The sequence below is a fragment of the Pleuronectes platessa genome, chromosome 11, assembly GCF_947347685.1.
Source record: "Pleuronectes platessa chromosome 11, fPlePla1.1, whole genome shotgun sequence".
NCBI lineage: Eukaryota > Metazoa > Chordata > Actinopteri > Pleuronectiformes > Pleuronectidae > Pleuronectes > Pleuronectes platessa.
Window position 1 is genome coordinate 21,396,722 of NC_070636.1, and position 18,174 is coordinate 21,414,895.

At 42.0% G+C, this 18,174-nt stretch overlaps 1 protein-coding gene across 1 annotated transcript in view; it reads left to right on the plus strand.

Annotated features, from left to right (window-relative positions):
• lrfn5a (leucine rich repeat and fibronectin type III domain containing 5a) overlaps window positions 1-13,957 on the plus strand; it is a 135,321-nt gene extending 121,364 nt beyond the window's left edge. Inside the window, exons 10-11 of the mRNA XM_053435388.1 lie at window positions 10,317-10,590; window positions 11,968-13,957. Coding sequence (XP_053291363.1) covers window positions 10,317-10,590; window positions 11,968-12,939 — 1,246 coding nt within the window. The 3' untranslated portion in view covers window positions 12,940-13,957. The remainder of the gene's footprint in view (window positions 1-10,316; window positions 10,591-11,967) is intronic.
• The last annotated feature ends 4,217 nt before the right edge of the window (window positions 13,958-18,174 follow it).

Below are 18,174 nucleotides of genomic sequence, written 5' to 3' on the forward strand. Positions count from 1 at the left end.
TAATTTCTTCTTTATTATGGTGGTGTAGACACTGACTCTGCACCTTTTTTGGCTGCAACATGAACCTCTAAGCCAGAGGTGTCCAAACTTTTCATCCCGAGGGCCAAATTCTGGAAAAAAATACGAAAGTCTGGGCCCCTCACGCCACCACGCCCCCCTGCCCTGGTGCGGACTGTTGACAGTGGGGGGCGTGGCGGCGTTCTGAGGGACAGCTGCAATACAGTGGGCCATAGTCCATCACATTACATTTCATTTAGCTGACGCTTTTATCCAAAGCAACTTACAATAAGTGCATTCAAGGGCACAAACCCAGAACAACAAGAATCAAGAAAGTACAATTTCTTCAAAAATAAAGCAAAACTACTAAATTGTTAGTTTTTTTTTTTTGTATTTAATTTTTATTGAGGCGGGCCAATTAAAAATGGATGGCGGGCCGCAGATGGCCCGCGGGCCGTAGTTTGGACACCCCTGCTCTAAGCGATCTGAAGTCATTGCCACTGAGTTCAGCCGGGGGATTGAACCAACAGATAACAGAAAACTCCTTTAATGTCAACAGAGACAATTACCTTTCGTAGTGGGCTTATGTTCAGTAACTCAGGGAATGCGTTGGCAACTGCTCTGAAATGATGACCTTATTCAGGTTAAGAAAAATGCTGTTTATATGACATATCTGTCGTATTCAGACCATAATCAGGTTATTATCTGAATATTGGTGTCAATGTAAACATCTCTATGACGAGTGAGCTGCTACACAAAGATTGTGGAAGTCGACAGTGTCACTAAAAGACAAACCAATCAAGCTAAATCAATAGAATACTGAAAAACACGTCTTTTCATGCTTTAAGAATATACATATAGAATAAAGTTCCTCCACAACAGGCCTGCAGACGTCACAGCTACAAAACACTGTGTGCAGAATCTCAGACACTTTCTCAGGACACAAACTCTCCTCTGACATTTACTAAGTTACATGAGAGCTCGCACGCAGAACCCCATCCGCCCTCCATCCTCCATCCTCCATCCTCCAGCACTCGTCTGCTCCGCCTGTCGTTGTGTTTTATTCCTTTTTTCCGCCGTGTTCTTTCAGCAGTTGTTTTCCACTCCAGCACACCCATCGAGCTACAGGCGCTGGTGGCCATTTGCCAAAAAAACTACACATCAAGCAAATTGTGTGGCAAGCTTATTTTTTATGAGGCTACACATGGTAGGGGTTGGGGATGAATCCAGTCCTTAAAACAAAAGCCACCCTCTCACACACACACACCCAATGGTCCCTGCAGGTAAAACACCTAGCTCAGCTGTGCTTAAGGCGTGAAAGAACCTCTGCCTTTATCATGCTGCAATGTTCCAATTCTGATTTTATAGCACCATAAACATATCGCGGGCCTAATGTAAGAAGTGTTATGGTTATAAGTAGTCTATGGGGTTTTAAACGCGGCTAAGTCTTACAGCGGGGAACTACCATAGCAGCGAGGAGGATTCTGAGGAGAGTGAGGAAGTAAAAAGGCAGCAAAGGGAAGCGGGAAGGGAAAGGACAGACAGACAGAGACAAACAGAACATGAAGAAAACCAATGAAGGTTATTGTAAGATTAATAGGAAGATTGGGGAGGAAAGAGATGGGAGGAAAAATGGAAAATGAGATTTAAAGGAGGGCAAGAAAAGAAAGGGAGTTAGAATAGATGAGTGAATAAATGACTGTAGAGCCAACCACAGCATTAAGAATAGATGTAGATGAGTCAACTAAACTGGAGGAATGGAGCTGAGGTGGGCAGATGGAGCTCTACACCCGGCTCCAGATAGTGCTGAGAAGTCTTCCCCACATCTGGGACAGCGCCTCGCCGCTCGGCACTTTGACGTCTACTCGGCGGCGCGCGTGTTTGCACTGAGCTCAGCAGTAACGAGATCTCGCCGAGTGTCGAGCATCCTCGCTTTTTCACCATTACCCCTACTAGTCCTTAGAAAACCTCAGACTTACCCTCCGAGCTCCTAATTAAAACTTTTTTTTATGATTAATTGCATGTTTGCTTTACCACAATGGCCAGCATACTACCCAAAACCTTCCTAGCTCCATATTCAGCAGTACATAGCTGGAGATGCAGACACTGCCTGGGTTTTAGATAAATTAATCAGAATCAGAATCAGAATTCTTTTATTTGCCAAGTATGTTTGCACATACAGGAAATTGTTTTGGTGTCGTTCGTTGGTGCACTCAACATAAAACAACAATATAAGAACACAATATAGAACAAAATATATACAGTAACAGAGTTATGGGCACGTGCGGTGATAGTGGCAGTAATATATCAATTATAAATTATGTGAATTATGTGCTGGGGGGGGTTGCAGAGTCAGTGTGATGCAGGGGGCTTGTTTGTGAGCCCCACTGCCATGGGGAAAGCAGGTCTGTCTTCATAATATTCACTTGACATTGTAAATAACTTCAAATTAAATCCAACATTACATTGAGGGAGTCTAATGTGACCTGATAAGGGCCAAACAAACAGCACTGATGTCTCTGTGCTCTGTTTTCATAATTAAGAGAGTTCTCACAGGGAATATTTCAACATAAAAGAGCTTCTCTTTTTTTCCCTCCTCAGCTATTTCAGTGCGCGGGGATGATTATGAGCAAAGCAAGTCTAAGGGTGGGGGATTATTAAAGTTTTTAAATAATTATGCAAAGCTCTGGCATTTCAGTGAGGTGGCAGTGTGTGCTACCGGAAACTACAATATTATGACTGTAAACTGTTAATTGGTGGAGAAATTACCCTGATCAGTGTTTCCAAACGAATTTATTCTATGGTGGTAGCGGGGGTTCGACTGCTCGCGTTCAAATCCTGCTGTGACAGATACACAGACTAAAGTGCGAAAGACAGATTTTGACATGAGAGTGAGAACTTTATGCTACTGCGTGGACGGTAAAAACGTTTATGGAAATAGCAAGCACGCTGCAAATAGCGCTGTCCACAGCTACACAATGCAGCCATTATGGTGTCATTACAAGTGTAAAAACATTAATTCATTATTAAACCAGCAGGAATATGGCATGCCGTCGTAGTCTAGATAAATAATGGGAAATTATGATCTTTTAGGTAAGTTATTATCACCAGTGGAAGCTGTTATTTTTCTTTATCAGTGCAAAACTTGAGTCTAACTTTGTGTGAACTTTAAACATGGAGCCCACTTCCCCTGTTCCGCTTCGGACTACAAGCTGTGTGGATGCTTGTTAGCTCCGGCATCAGGGGCAGTATGCATGGTAACACAGAGAGAAGAAGCTAGCTGTGTGCAAGTGCAATGTTTTCTGTCTGCCTCAGAGACTCAGACCTATTAGCATGGCGTTGTGCCATCTGCTGTGTAAGCCACATTAGCTTTAAGGTCAGCAGTAATGGAGCAGAAGTTGAGCCACCATTAATCCTCTTCACTTTGTGCTCAGAAACCAGTTGTCCTTTCACTGGTTTGATTGCATTGGTGTGCTTTACGGAGGGCTGTGCTGTCATCTGCGAGTGTTTGCTTGATCGCTGATGAAGTGAACATGAAAAATGAAATGAAAATGTCATGTTGCTCTTTAGCGTTTGCATTATGTAAAAGCTGAAGGAAGCAGGTGGGAGCGTGGGGATAACAGATGTTAAGTGCAGTGTAAAGAAAGAATTTTCTTTTTTTGGTCTTAAACTCAATATGGCTTTTTCATGCTATTTTGTTGCAGTATCTGACAAAGTTTTTTCCGTGATGCAGGCTATTTGATTTAGATTTGCATTTGTATGGGACCCTTTTGCCAGAAGCACTGAATACCATTTTCTGAAATAATTGGACAACCTACTTTTAGATATCTGTGACCCACATTCTGGTCCCTTCACTGTTTGAGCAAAACTGCAGAGGAGTGTTTTTCCATTCAAACACCTCTAACAAGAGTGGGTAGAAATAATGTACTACTTAGATTACTGAATTTACTTTACTCCTTTAGCTTCACAGCTACATTTAAGGGACGCAAACAGCCTTATGATCAGGGTTGTGCTGTGTACTTTCTGGCTATTCTGGCGCTCTCAATCAAATCACTTTATCATCATTTTTAAATGATGACACATTTTGTGATATTGGCAGTCTTGTTTTGTTTCTCTTTGGGGAATAATTTTTAATTTTGAGAAATATGCTTATTTGCTCTGTTGTGATTTAGATTAGGAGATCAATACCACTCTTCTGTCTCTATGGATAATATTATGCCTCAGTCAGCTTTAGGTGAGCTTAGCTTTGCAAAACAGCAATACCAGGTGACACTTAGCATGGCTCTGTGCAAAGGATGAAAAATTCCCACAGCAGCACTTCCAAAACCCAATCGTTAATGTTACATTTGTATTCTGGGAAGTTGCTCGACTCAACCCAAGAAATCGTCCAGCATAGAGCCCACTGGAAAACCGTGTTGTCTTTACAGGTCTGTGTTTAAAAACCTTTAGAGGTGCTGCGAGGAGGGTTTTGCTTCAGCTAGAGAGACCCATGTTAAGCTGCGATAACTGCTGGATGTAACTGTAGCTCTGGAGTGTGTTCGCTTGAAACACTTGTCCTAGCAGGCACTTTCTATTGGGAAATGTCTGTCTTGCTTAGGCCTACACATGAGGTGTCTCAAGATATTTGGAAAATACAATTGCATTGGGCACCATAAAAGATCACTTAACATTATTTACAGTTATTGGACCAAAAACATTATATCAGCTCGCTGTTTGTTATTGATTCCTCCAATTTCACTCTTTGCTGCGTTTTTAACCACAATTGAGTTTCATCTCTAAGTACACTTTTCAGTGGAAAAAGGGGAAATTGCACTGCTTTATATTTTCTATACAGACTGAACAGTAGTATTACTTATTTTAAATGTATAATTATTGTAACCCTAATATTTATTATTATTCTAATATCTATGATTATTAGGCAAGGGTTACCAAACGTTCAAAAGCAGACAACTTCCACTTCACAAAAAAAATCATTCCCCTGCATATGTAGCCTAGGGCAGTGAAATCCATTCAAATTGAAAGTTGTTCACCCAGTGCTACACATGGTCAGACTGGGCTCTGCTGTGTGGGAGCCATTGACTGAAGACTACAGCTGAGTTAGTAGTAGCTCTGGCCCCTTATCGCAGCGCTCCAGGTCGACCTGGAAGCTCTGGTCTTGTGTGTTGAATCATTGCCATGATGCCTTTTTTTCCTTCCTGGAAAAATGCACATTTGTGGCCTGTAGCCTTTGTCCAATATTTAATCAAGTGCAATGGCCTGAATAGAACAATCTGGTATCATAGTTCACTGTTCTGTGCGTGCAGGCGATCATTTGTCTTGAGACAAAAAGCTGAGAGCGACTAATGGAGATCACACTGGCCTCCTGGCTTTGTCCGGGCTGGAGTGAGGGGAGCAGATTAACACACGCACAATCACACGTGCACACAACACATCCGTGCACATGCACACACAATACGAGGTTGGGCTTAAGCAGCTTGTAGTGCTGTATCAGTGATGACTGTGGGCAGGAGGCCAGACACAGTGACAACCACTGGGAAGAGGAGGCTGACATGGGAGGAGACGATTACTGTAATGGAACTCACGCATACACACACACACACAAACGCTCACACACTCAGTATGTACTGCAGACACATGTAGACATAAGCACACAAATGCAAACTCATAGAGGACCATGCACACAGACAATGAAACCCAGAGACACACACACACACACACACACACACACACACACACACAGTCGCCCTGGGCTGAGGGTTTGGCAGAGTGGAGTAGATAGATTAGTGTAATAGTCTCAGCCAAGGAAATCATCTGCCCACTGTGGGGCTTCAAATACTGGCAGCGAGATCCAGCTCAGACACAAAGAATTTTGCCACAATGAATGAGTCAGTTTGGATGAGTTCACACTGCTAACGGCTCACACAGTCAAGAAGCAATCATATCCAAGACCCCAAAAAATAAGAAAAACGTAGATTTGCATGAAAATGTACTTTGTGTAGTCAGCGTGGAGCGGAACAGAGTCCAAATATGCCACACATTGTCAGTGTGATGATTGTTCCATGTTCTATGAATTATAAATGATGACAGCTTGGCCTTACACATCGACAGCGAAAGCTAACCATGCAATAAGAGTTTCATTGGCGGGAGCAGCAGCAGCTACTAACTTGGGTTTCGCTTAGAAACATTCCAAGTGGGTCCAGGAGGAGATGGCGAGGTGACGGTTTCTTGGAAGCAGGTTTCATGTCATCTATTCTTGTGGATTCATGGTTAAGCAGTAAACAAACAAACACACATAATTAATCACCATACTGTCTCTATTATCACTTTCCCTATACTGGAGCTATAGGATATTCTAATAAACAGAATAGAAAGTCTGTTCTTAGACTGACGTAAGGAGAGGAAGCTGCAGCAGCGAGTGATAACGTATCACTGTAAAGGGGATAGAATGTACTGGTTGTTGTCCATGGGTAAGTGTTTTGTACGTCCTCAGAAATTAATGCAACGTGTATGCAAGATGCAATACAGACATTGGAGGAGGCCGCAGGGAGTCATCAACAGGGTCAATGGGCACTTCGTCAGGGGACGACAGCTACTAACATGGTGGAGAGTTTTATAGACAAAAGTAAAATGTTTATCTTGTCCAGTGTCGCCACTTTTGATGGTGTTTATTGCATGAATATGAAGAAGTGTGAGAAAGATCAGTCAACCGCTTGGTGAAATAGCAAGAATATTGCTGGCCTTACAAGGCTAACATTAGCTTAAAAGGCTAACGTTTTCAGCTTTTTCCTACTGGATAATACAGTAAAGTCTCTGTCCTGAACATATGGCTGTCAAGCTATTTGCTGAACATTTGCATAAACTCTCTCGTCCTCTTGAGTTAGAGTCAACCACAGGATGGATATAAAGAAAAACTCCCTCCACACAGATTTATGTTGGTTGGGCGGGACAATCAGTCAGAAACTTAGATCGGTCTTCTCTGATAGCCTGAAACAAATTAGATTTCCTATTTCTACCTTTTCTATTTTTCCACCCAACAATTCAAAAATGGAAAATTGGAAGAATTGCTTCAAAATCTTAATTTTACATTGTTCCAACAAAATTGTATTCAGTTTTGCAATTTAAGTGTTACAGGGAGTTCTGGACAATCCCCTAATAATATTGTAGAATTTGGCAATTTTTTAGTGAATAGAATTGCTCCGTTTTGGATTGAGATCATTCTCTCACTTTTTTAGATGAATACAACATGTATAACTCCCACAGGTAGTGGTTTCACATTATAATACATTCAAAACTTAAAAAATCTAATTTTGTCTTTCATTAATAAAGTTAATTTGACGGACTGACCCCTGGTGATGCACAGCATTCCCGCTGCTACATTTATCTTGTAGTTCATTTTTAAAACAGTTTAGTGCTTTGTCATTTTTTGCATTCATTCACTCAGTAATTGGCTTTACACGATGAAAGTGAAGCATTATGCAGATGATGTGGGTATTTTTTACCCATCACCACAGAGACCACCAGGAGCAGAGCCCTGAATGTTTCTGTCATATGGTCTCATATGTCATCTTTCAGTGGAGCAACAGCCTGAAGATAACTCACCCTCTGACCATTTATCCAACCGAGGATCTGGTTTTGAATCTGAGATCGTTGATTGATCAGATGATGTCAGTGAGATAGGAGCTGTCGGGCTGTGCAGCCACAAGAGGCTTTCTGGGTAATGGAGAGATTTGATTGTCACAGGTCTGACTGCAGCACTTAAAGCTGCTATATGAGCAATCTGCTAAGGCTTGGAACTGTAAAACCAGAGGTCTTCAGAGTGGTTTTTACATTTCGATAACTGTTTCACATGTTTTCTTATGATAATAACAAATCATCAAATCTCCTTTGTTTTTTATATTTACAGCTCTTCATTCAGAATATTCATATTTTCAACCTTAATAGATAAGGTTTTTTATTTATTGCATGTTTCAGCAGGGATTTACTTCATGTCCCTTCCAATTTGTTTTATTCTCTGTTGAAGGATGACATTTTAAAGTTCAGAGTAATCAATTGAGTTTATATTATATTGATATTTACCATTATTGTTTCCTATTGAGATTGCAGGGAATTGACCACAGACTAAAAAGCAAAGTCCTAACAAGGACAGCTGAGTAAATCTGTGTAAGTGTGTGTGTAATGTCCTTTTTAAGCGTGATTATGGTATCACTTGTGTGTTTGTGCGTAAATGCCACATCTGCCTGTGTGTGCATCTAGTGGTTAAGGTCTTGCTCCCAAAATGTCTAAATCATAAGAGAATCAAGAGGGAGAGGTGTTTTAACTAGCCACTAGCCAATGAATATTCATGCACTTATATAAATGCACATCTCAGACACATGCAGTATTAATGCATCAGTGAACAATGGTCTCTGTTGGAGAACCTAATGGAGAGCAGGAGTTATAAAACAAACACAAAGATATACATGCTTTACTAGTTGATGCGACACACGACCACACGGACAATCATGCACACAAATGAGGCCAAAGGCCACGGCAATTATGTGGAAATGAATCTCTGTCTGTGTATGTATGTGTAACTGCTTGTATGTGAGCTTGTAATTACTGGTGACATTCGCCCCGATCATTAACCTGCACACTCCGATGTCACTGTGCGTGCGTGCCATCGTGTGTGTGTAAATGTGTGTGTGTGTGTGTAGCCAAGGTTTACCACCATACTGATGAAAGCATAAAGAGCAGAATAGGGGTGAACTCTCATGGTCACCCTGTGTTCGCTTGGCCCTCTTAGTATTCATGATGTCATATAGATGCTCACACACACACACACACACACACACACACACTCTTGCAGCCTTATGCCACGGAGGACACACAAAAGACCTACAGCTAAATTCATCCCCTCGCTCTTAATACAAACCATTAAACCTCAACATGTCTCAACTCAAACCCTAAACCTGCGGCTTAACCTAGGCACAAATAGCCCTCTGCTCCTCGAGAGGCCGCGCGCTGTGAACAAACTGCCCTCTGTGGTTCTAATGTGGAATCCATTAGCATTTTAAAGAGGAAATCCGGGAAAGCTGACAAGCAGTTTTGGGGAAGCTGAAGGACAAATGTGCAAATCCTTTAATCAATGTGACAAGTGTCCAGTGAAGAATAACTTACATTAGCTCCGAGTGACAAAGAAACTTTGTGTCCGGCCAAATTAATTTAAGGATTTCCCCCTTGTGTGTTTTGCTGTGGATCCTGACACCAAAAGAGGATGTTATAAAGCAGATTGTTACTTGGTTGGAACACAGTTTGCACGCTGGGCAGGAAGGGGCCAGCGCAGTGATAAATCATGTAACTGGACTCGTGTCCTGCTGATGACTTTTGGGGTTTCAGTTTCTGAGGGCTCAGCAGCCATCAATACACAGGAGAGCTGAGTGTGTTGAATCTTTAATAATTAAATTCTTACCTAACTGTTCAGTATTGTTTTTTTTTTCTATATTTCTCTCTTTAAAAAAATATATATATTGTGTTGACCTTTTTACTCAGGGCAAATTGGTTATTTAGGTTGCGCAGAAGGAACAGGAAACACATCATGTACAACATATCTGCTATTACAACATATCATCTTTTATCCTGTCAGTGCCCTAAATGACATAATCAGGAGAGAGGGGGTTGAACAGATCTGTTTAAAGTGGCTTTAATAAAATAATTAATATTACCTTCAACTCCAACTCATTGTTTTGGTAATAGGGCTCCAAGCTTTAACGTTTTACTTCAGTTTCTGTCCTCCTCACTGTTGTCTCCAGTCTCAAACCCACGATAGGCTAACTGTTCAGCAACAAACAGCAGACAAACACAATTAGCATCTAGCAACAACTAGAAGATTGACATTGTGCGACATTTAGCAGCTAAAGAGGGCAGGTATTTCTCTCAGGAGTAGGTGGAGACCGAAGCAGAGCTCAAAGACAGTGAATATTGATGTTTAAATAGTCAAAGGTTTGCTAAAAGATTCACCACATTGATATCTACAGTATATAACATCAAGTGAAAAGGTTGTTCTATGTCGTGTTGAGTTTTTTATGCGGTTGATTGTTGTAAATTTAACATTTGTTCCAAGGGCAACTTTAAAAAATGAGCAGGAAGTTGTTTGAGGACATTTAGGGATATCACATGGGCTGTGAGACAGATTTTAATTTCTTGGGATGTTAAGTCAAGCAATGGTAATTTCCACAATTGTAATATTTGACGTCAGGCCATATAAATTCATATTTCCAACATTATAAGTCTAGACAATAATCCTAACTATGTCTCCCTTCCCCCTTTTTTTTATTCCACAGAATGATCCCCCCATCGAGCAAGAACTTCCTGGTCAACAACCTGGCAGCAGGGACCCAGTACGACCTCTGCGTGCTGGCCATCTACGATGACATCATCACCTCCCTGACCGCCACGCGAGTGGTCGGCTGTGTGCAGTTCAGCACTGAGACGGAGTACATGAGGTGTCATTTCATGCAGTCGCAGTTCCTCGGCGGGACCATGATCATCATCATCGGAGGGATAATAGTGGCCTCGGTGCTCATTTTCATCATCATCCTGATGATACGGTACAAGGTGGGTCTCTCTCTGCGTCGCTCATAATCCTCTCTGGCCACAAATGAGAGAGAACGAGAGGAGGGAGATTTTCATTATGTGAGACAGTTTGCTTTGTTGTGTTGCTGTTAACACACATGCCATCCATGGTGTTCACTACCAAGATACAACACAGCACCCAACAAATTCCATCGATTCTCTATCGTTATCATGAACGTTTTCCTTTGCCCCTGTTTGTTTACTTTTCATGGTGAAAAATGCCAATAGGGCAACTACATTCAGACACTTCTGCATGCTGTCAATGATTGATTTACTAAACAAACAAACACATCACAGAACAGAAGCTAATTCCAACCAATAGTCTGTCATAAAACACATTAATCCAGCTCCCTGGCTGCACATTTTGCTCTGCAGGATTTCCAGGGATTTGGAAGAAGTTCATTTTGTTATCGTTTTTTTTGTTTAAATAGATTTTCCGTTTGCAACACATGTTATTCCTAGTCATGTTTTCAATTTTTTAGTGATGTATATTGAAATAGCTGAGTCATGATGTAGACCTAATTTGTTTTTACCATTTTACCCAGTCAAAAGTGAAGGGGTTGACCCATAGGGGTTTATTAGTGCTGTTACAAATGATCAGTCTCCAAGAGACTGATAACCAATATGTTGGACCAACATACACTTGCGGTAGAAATACAAATCTTAATGTTAAAATAAAAAATTAAGATAAGTCCAATATAAACATCACATCAATGTCTGTGGACACCAGGTTGTCAAGTACTTTCTATTATTGTGTCCAACCTACTTATACCAGTGAAGGTCATCTAAATAACTCCTACAAAGTGATCATGTAGATTATTCAACAACTGTTTGTTGACATTTAAACCTGTGTGAGGAAGAATTTTATGAATTATTGGACTTCAGTTTTAGCTAGGCGTATCTGATACACTGCCAAAGAAGGTGTAGTCAAAGTACATGTTAACTGACTTACTTTTTACTTGAGGCGGATTGCACTTTTACACACACAATTTGATTCTCTTATCACATGTATACATACTGACTTTAGCTTCGCAGTTAGTGATGCTTCTCTCTCTCTGTCTTTCAGAGATCATTGATTATCGACTTTATAAACAAAACAAGAACTTTCTTCTATTGCTTATACTAACATTTTCAATGTATAGTTGCTTATTCTTTTCCATTTGTATATTTCCTTAGTAAATCTATTTAACAAGCACAATTTGATACTAGAATGACACTCGTTATTTAGCTGTGCTTGCAAAATGACGATCAAATTCTAGAATTTTTCATCTTAACCACTCTGATAAAAATGCTGAATCTGCAAACATTTCAGTCTGGAAAGGATGATAACTACCCTTTTCCCTTCTGTTTTTTCCCCAGGTGTGTAACCCTGGCGAGGGTGGAAAAGGTGTTTCTATGTCTATGACCAACGTCCACTCACAGACCAACGGGCAGCAGTCGCAGGGATGCACTGTGACTCCCAGCACCTCTAAACACGGCTCAATCGGTTTAGACGACCTCTCTGGAGGCACAAAGAAAAGGAGCGGAGCAGCAGGAGAAGGAGTCGGAGGCAAAGATACAGTGACTCAGTTGTCTGACTCCTCCCTGCCTGACTGCTCCACAGCCACGTCAGTTCTCAGCCAGCCTTGGGCGGCCAGAAGCCCGACTGCAGGAGTTGAGGAACGGGAGAAAGCAGGTGAAGATCGAGCTCAAGCTAGCGCCTTGACGCCAACCGGCACCACTGGTTCTCTGCCCAAGCAAAAGCGGAAGCCCGCTCCGAGTAAGCCGGCTACGGTTTGCTCGAATGCCTCGGCTGTCCCTGAAAATCTTGCCTCCCCTCGACCTGCCTCCTCCTCCTCCTCCTCTTCCTCCACTGCTTGCTCTGTGCTCCTCCCTCCCTCCATCGGTCTGGAGAACCTCAACACCAACCGCAACAACTCCACCTCTCTCAACCAAACCCCACCTCCCTTTGTCCCTTTCCCTTTCTCCAGCCCTCTCCCCGCGCCGAGCCCCGTCCCTTCAATGAGATTCAGAGAGACTCCCATTCTGCGTCGGGCTCCGCGCGCCTCCTCCACCACCACCACATCTTCCTCCTCCGCCAAGTACCAGACTCTCCCTGTAGAGGAGGGAGGGAGGAGCAGGGCAAGGAGGAGGAATTCTCTCAGTGAAGGAGGCTCAAAGACTCACTCTAACCCTAACTCCCATCAGGGAGGAGGAGCGCCCAAGTTAGGTCGCCTAGTGCGTAACAAAAGGAGCCAATCAATGAGCGGGATGCTGCTCCTTAAAGATGGGGATGGAGACTCGGACAAAGGGCGGTGTGATTCAGACTGGATCTTAGAAAGCACAGTTTGAACGGGAACAAGATGGATCATGAAATAAACTTTGGTTTACCCATAATTGTTTTGTATGAGTGTGTCTGACACTCTGTGTGTGTGTGTGTGGGCGTGTCTGTGTGTGTGTTCGTTTGGATTTGTTAATAGACGCGTGAGTGAAGTTAAGGCGTGTGTGTGTCAGACACGTTTTTGCCGTTTAGAGTGTGTGTTTTTGGTGTGTGTCCATGTTAGTTACGGCTGGATGAGTGTCTTCTGCGTCCAAACTGTTGGACATTTTTCAACCTGTTTTTTTTATTATAATTTTTCATACTCCTCACGACTGTTTGTATGCATTTTACAGTTGTTGTTTTTTTCACTCTGAGACAGTTCGCTAACTGTTTCGCAGTCGGTCATCCAGCGAGTGGATCACTTGCCTTGTCTCGTAGCGTCCTCGAGTCGTCTCATCGGTTCCACTTTATAGCACAAAAAGAAAACAAGACAATGGGCTCGTCACGTCTTACCCAGATTCACACTCACCTTATCTGAAAATACCACGAAAAGGGAATATGACAGGAACGAATAGAAAAAAAGCAACACAGGATAAATAACACAATTCAAGAACTGAGCAGCGCACCTATCTCAATGTTCACACGGCCACATGAAGTGTGCGACCACGCGGTGGCAAAGGAATAGCAGTCGGTGCCTTCTTTTGCACTAACAGACCCTCTGACACATGATACAACCGGATCTATGACTCCACCCAGGCTCCACGAAGAAGGGATCGAGGAAAGAGGGGGGACAAACGAAGGAATAGAGTGATTTCACACATAGCCTTTCTTACCCACTGAGGAGTACGGACGTTTTATTGACTTACGGTGGAAACAAACTGGGACAACATGTATCAGACGGACAAAGACTTTAACGGACCTGTTATGAAATTGATATTTTTTAAAGCGAAGAATTACAAAAAAAGAACAAAAAAACCTTGCGAGCTTTTCACAGACTGTGGTTTACTACGCCCTGGGTCGGTCACGAGCTCCTGGAAAGCCTCTGTACAGAAAAAGGCAACATGTACTGTGTTGTTATGTTGTGTAAAATAAAAAGGGATAAAATGAAGAACTGAAATCCGTTTTTTTATAGTGTACCAGTTGCTGCATTCTTCATGAAACTGTATGTTCTTCGCACCGGTCTCTCGGTTTTTTTCATAAGGTTAATCAGATTATGCGTTATTGCTGATCAGGTTTGCGTCGCAAATATCACTGATTTATTACAATGATATACTTAACTGATAAACTTAAAAATTAATTTTTTCATCCATTACATGTCGACTATTTTAATTGACATCTTTTCAAAATAAAGTTCTGTAATTCGGCTTAAAATAAAGCATCTCAGCAACAGAACAAACGACAAATTGCCAAGCAGGAATGGATTCTATGAATCTTGTTGCCAGGTCAGAGATCAGTACCTACTACCCCCTTGAATGTCTGTGTCAGTCCAATATGGTGAGATCAAAATAATCCAATCATCAAAATTATGCGGTGGCTCTTGAGCTGTGGTCCGACCTGCTGAAGTTTATCCAAGGAGGTTGCCTTGGTCCACAAACTGCAAGTTAGCACGGTGCCCCGCCCCCATGACTTCTACAGAGCGCTAATCCCCCGTTTATTGAAATGTTAATATTGAAGTAGTGCACGTTGACGTCGAACCAAACTCATTTCTATTTGAGTTTCACTCTAAAATATTGTAACCAGTGACGAACTGAAACAGTAATACAGGCAGGTTATTTGACTCCATCCCAGGCCACTGCCACCCTCTTCACTTAAACCAGCAGACCACTTATCCTGTGGGCTAAACCTATTTGTCGATGTAACGGGTACCAGACTAGTTATTCCAAGATTTTGCTTTATTGTTTTTTTAAAACTTAAATGTTTGAACCCCATTTAGATTCCACAAAATGGAACTTATGTAATGATAGCTAGCTAGCCATGCTGAGTATGTCGTGTGTGTCTGTTTTATAAAGTGTTTTTGATTGACCTGCTGCTCCCTTACTGGCGAACATTTCCGTAATTTTACTGTATTTTGCTGCTTCTGCAGCCAAAGATTTTCTTTTCTCATCCTCTGTCTCCCTGCTCCACCTTTCCTCTTCTGCCTCTGACTGCGGTCCATTTTGACTGACATCCCTTTCATAACGCGGCTCATGCTGAGATATCCACTGGGTTCAGTGCACGGGCGCGCAGGGCTTTCCACTAGGCGGTGCGGCTGGTTAATGCGTCACCGCTGCACACTGAGCACTAACACTTATTCCTGCCCTACAACCAAGTCTTACCCCCCAAACAGATCTTAAAAAAAGTGAGGACCAGCCAAAATATCCACAATATGTAAGGTCAAGTCAGAATGGTCCTCACAAATATCTCTGTACAAGTACACACATGAAAAAACTGCTTTATTTAGAGTAGAGAATCTAATTTATATTCTTCCCACATTTTCCTGAGTGCAAGCACGTTCATTGAAGTGTAAAAGTGCTCCCATGAGCCTTCTACAGTGTGTCAATGACTAAGACTCATGGGAGATGTGGTTTCTGAGTGCTGACGTCATTGCATTATGACGTCATTGCATTATCTTTCTCAATATGATGAGGAGTAAATATGAAATGTGCATCGCAGTAGTACATTTGACTGAAAGCCCAAGATCACAGTTAAAAACACAAACTAAAGACACCAGGTTAAAGAAAGCTGCTGAGTAACTAAAGTGAGACAGAAGAGGAGGCAAGACTCAATTTTACTGTCACTCTCTTAGACATCAAACAAAACAAGTGCTGATTCTCACTACTTTTCAGTGGAACGTATAGTTGTGAACGTGTGAGTGACGAATCCTTAAAAGGAATTGATTTACACTCAGACCAGTACGATATTCAACAGCAACTAAACCAGGAAGTTAGTAAAAGTAGCAACAGGAGGTCATTTTCACCCTTGTGGTTGAGTTCATCTGGCAGCAGACAGAAAAGAAGATTTACTAAAGGACGGTTTCTTGCATCATCAGCATTGCATTGCTCCATGTTGAGGAATCAAAATCTGGGTAGTAGCAGCAAGCTAGGCAGTATTTTACAGAACCTTATTTGATTGTGTTTTTGTAGCTCCATAAAGCTGACTGAATAATACTTTTAGGTATACGGATTTTCTAAAATCACAGAAAGGAAGAAAGGCTCCAGTACAGAGGCCAAAGGTACACATGAGTATCTGATTGAAGACATCCAGGTAGAAACTGGATTAAAAAGGAGCCTGGTAAGGTTATTGTGTAGTAGCTTTCTTTAAAAGCGAATTTATGCCTGTGTCCACATGATGATGAGTTTCAGTGTAATTCCTTCACGTATACAGCTTAATTTAACCCACAAGATGAAAAGAGGCACTGGACTGCTTCACATCTCGGAGACATGTGTCAGTAACACTGCTCTCAGATGGTCCAGCTCACAGTAATGAAATAACCTAGTGTGTGCAGACTTAATTACCCCACTTTGGAGTGTCTTATTATTGAATTTACAATACCCATGGTGTAATAAACAGCTGACTCATTGGTGATCATGTTGGCCGTGACGCGCTTGTTCAGCCTCTGTGTGGAATAGACTGGGTTGGTCTCACAAGCTTTAAATCCAGACTTAAACCCACCTCTTCGTCTTAAACACAACCAGGAGTAAATACTGGAAAAAAGAGTGAGGTGGCTCACATGCACAGCTCATCATAAACACCTTCAGGTCTGTTAACATACATCAGCACCTGCAGTAATAAGGCGACCTGGGAGGCCACTGCCAGGGTGGGGGATGTCACTTTCAGTCAACATCAACGCAGGAAATTGATTCACTTTGCAATTAAATTACTGAAAATTGTTTGACAGGAAGCTGTTCTGACAGGCAACTGCAAATGGATGTTCTCACTTCAATTATTAGGCCGTGCTGTTTTAATAAAGCTGATGGAATTGACTGAGCTCATGGTGAATCATTCCTGACCTTCGGGGGAATATTCAGTATTTACTCTGTGTCCTCAGAACAGCACTTTGGGTAAAACTCTTAGTAAGGAAGTCACGTGCTTTTTACCCCGACAAAGTTGTTTAATTAAAGAGAGTGAGATACAAATCCAAACAGCAGCAGGATTAAAGCTAAAATTACCCCCCCACTATCGTTCTCCTATCACATTCAGCCTCTCTCCTGGGTTTTACGTTTCAAAAGCCGATGACGCCAGTAGACATCAGGTGAATGTTTAAAGAGGAACCCGAGTGGCAGGAGAGTCATACGAGGAGACGGGCAGGGAAACAAATGACCTCCCCCATAACTCCCCTTGTTTCATTTACGTAAAATGGCAGTTGCCTCCGCGATACAGCTGTTACGCAGCCACAGTCCTCCACTCGCCTTAAAACTGTGTCAGCAACGTCCTGCCTCACAGCTCCTTGACTGACCTTCCAGTGCCGTTCTTAAACTGTAAATGCTTAATGTTAAGAGGCTTTAGAGGAGAATATCCCTCTCTATCCCCCTCCGTCATTTGCTCTACCTTTCTGCCCCCTATCTTCCCCCACCCTGCCTCTCCCTCTCTCTCTCTCTCTTTCTCTCCATCTTCCCTCATTTATCTTTTTATATTTTGCGGATTTAGCAGCGGCTTATAAACACTGCGTGCAAGTTTGTTGAACAGGGAAAGAGGCTTAGAATAATAATATGGGACGGTTATAGGCACGTACCTGACTAAGGATTTTGTCAGTGGAATTAGATTTGGCCCTTTAACACTAATATTTGAAGACTGCCTTGCCTCAACCTTACTATGTGCTTTGAATTAATGTATGTTAGGATTTATATACAAAGGAATTGAATTGTTGAGTTCAGATGAACTTTGACCCTCAAAACTGCTGCACCTGTAGCAAACTGTCAGTGTTAACAAATCTGTTGCCTCTTTATTCGGTTTAATTTATTTCTCCAATGGTGGCCCACAAACTGCTTGAAAGCAGTTTAATGTTGGATGACAGTGGAGTCTCTGCTACAAATAGCTGACAGTTGATGCTAATTAGCTCCTGGTTAACAACCTAGCTGGCTCAGAAAGCATTTTCTCTTTCTCTATTTATTGAATGAAATGAGCACAGAGAAAAGCTGTTGGCAGATGGATAATAACTGTGAAATCACTGGAGACCATAGATCACCTGCTACAGGCTAACAAGCCTGTAGCAGGAACAGGTCTTAACGTATCCATGTTTCAGGTTCACTTGTTACTTGAAGCATTCAGTGTCACGGCTATCATGACAC